A 2,270-nucleotide genomic window follows, 5' to 3' on the forward strand; every position below is an offset into this window, starting at 1 on the left:
GGCACATAACAACATATATATATATATATTCATTCTGATGTGTTTATTCTCCCATTTAAGAGGAGACAGAGAGAGAAGCAGAGAAGACAAAGAAGGAAAATACACAGAGAACACGGGCAACTCTCTTACATACCCAGAAGCTCGGGGAGAGAAAGAGCTGCCTGGCTTATCACAAGATGAGTTTAGTTGAGAAGAGGATGCAAGACCTCACAGAAGCAACGTAAATCTCTATGCAACTCAAGGTTACAGCCTTACAGAGCCAGTTCCAGGACTCATCCATCAGCCAGGAGCTCGACTGAAACCCAACCAATTTCCAGGCCGGAGATTTCAGTAGCTTGCCAGTCTGTTGCTTTGCAGACATCTTTTAGTAATCCTGGGTCAAGCCACAGAGAAGATGGCTTCTTTCTGTTCAGGGTATCCACAGCATCTTTTGGTGAGTCCTTAGCTCCCAGTTGCTGACCCCTTATCATGGGTTCATGTCCTTCACTAGAAGGGCAATCTGCTGCCACAGCTGCTACTCTCCATACCATGCTTTGCTCTGGCTTTGACAACTCAGTAGTTCAGCCTATGGTGTTAGTGATGCATAGGGCAGTAGCTCTGTGGTTGGCACAGCTCCATATATTCTGGAAAGAAGTCTGTATAAGCCCCCTTGAGGATATAAAATTATAGGTAGTACAATGTAGGATATTGGTTCAAAGCCCCGTCCTCTTCTTTCAGAGAACGGCAAATTCAAGGGCCCTCTCTGAGGAGAATTCAGTTGAACATGATGACTGTTCTTTTCTGATGTCCAAAAGGACAATGGGCTTCTTCAGAAAGAAGTTATATAGATCTTCCTGCCTATATAATAGTAAGGCTCCCTAGATGTGCCTGCCCTTCCAGGTACTCATATACACAGCAGCAATTGATGATATAAAACTTTTCTAACATACCCTGTAACTTCTCCCAAAACAAGGCAGCCAATTTCTGAGTTGATTGTACTTCAGATCTTGGTGTCTTCCTGACATGGTTGGCAGTGTACATACCTTAGAGAAATAACCAATCAGATGCCCCTAGTTAGAATCTTCCTCCAGTATTTGAGTAACACTGATGTCACAGAAAGGAGCTGTGGTGCAGTGAATTACTTAATATGGCTCTTCTAGCCATGGTCTTTGTGACACCCACCAGATGACCAGGTGGGAGTATGTAAAAGTGACGTGCCTGTAGCCTAACCAAGGGGGTTAGATAACTTGTTAATAATGTAAATAAGGTACATGACACTTTCTATAGGACACTTTATTTACATGGAAATAAGGTGCATCAAACCCTAATGTAAGAATTGGTCAGTTCTGTCATTCCATTAGGCTTCAAATGAGCCACATCAGAGGTGGAAAAGGGAACTGACTACCACCAAGACAGAAGATCCAGGAGTAAAGCATGTCCTTGAACCTGAGATCCCTGTGCAAAGAGGCAGCAGCGGAAGCAGGAGAACTAGCAGAACCCAGAGACTGGCATGAGATAGAGTGATAGGCTTCCCAAGCCACAGAGTGAGAAAGCTGAGTGCTTTTGGGCACGAGGCTTGCTGGCAGCATTAAGTTGGAATCAACTCTCTGGTCATCTATCAGCAGAGCTGAAAGAGTTGTAATACTTGCCTAAGCAGGGTAGAGGATGAGGCCAGAGAGATGTGTGCCTACTGCACGGTTGAGAAGAAGCTGTCCTGGTTGAAAAACTGTATCCTGAGTTATTGTCTGTGAGTTCTGTCTGGCCATTGCAATGAATTATCAAACCCAGCAGAGAAGTAGAGAGTGCCAGGGAGGGATGGTTAGTCTCAGAATTGACAAGATGGTTGGAGGGTGGTGGCATGTCTGACCTCCACCTCATAGAAATCAGCCTTGGGGTGTTGATGTTGTTCTGGATCCTTCTTCCGCCTTGTAAAGAGGAAGTCAGATTCCTTCCCTACACCCCTTTTGGCAGAAGCCTTGGTGGCACAGCAGTTAAGGCATTTGGTTGTTAACCAAAGATCAGCAGTTTGAACCCACAGCTGCTCTGCAGGAGATGAGGCAGTCTGCTTCCATAAAGATTTACAGCATTGGGGAGCACATTATGCTGAGTGAATTAAGCCAATTGCAGAAAGACAAGTACTGTATTAGCCCATTACAGTAAAATGACAGAGAAGGGTTTGCTTTGGAAAGGGAACTCACCTAGTAGGTTACCAGGATGGGGAGGGAAAGGGAGGGATTAATTTTGGGCTAGTTGAGGCCTACACACTGACATGGGTTGTTGTTGTTGTTGTT

General features: G+C 44.9%; 1 protein-coding gene and 1 pseudogene across 1 annotated transcript in view; both read right to left on the reverse strand.

Moving 5' to 3' along the window:
* Positions 1–361, reverse strand: part of LOC103212824 (phospholipid-transporting ATPase ABCA3-like) — a 129,843-nt gene extending 129,482 nt beyond the window's left edge. Inside the window, exon 1 of the mRNA XM_007958762.1 lies at positions 308–361. Coding sequence (XP_007956953.1) covers positions 308–361 — 54 coding nt within the window. The remainder of the gene's footprint in view (positions 1–307) is intronic.
* A 105-nt stretch (positions 362–466) lies between these two features.
* Positions 467–2,270, reverse strand: part of LOC103212825 — a 34,970-nt pseudogene continuing 33,166 nt past the window's right edge.

Source organism: Orycteropus afer, unplaced genomic scaffold (assembly GCF_000298275.1).
Source record: "Orycteropus afer afer isolate SDZICR_OR568_19922 unplaced genomic scaffold, OryAfe1.0 scaffold01125, whole genome shotgun sequence".
Lineage (NCBI taxonomy): Eukaryota > Metazoa > Chordata > Mammalia > Tubulidentata > Orycteropodidae > Orycteropus > Orycteropus afer.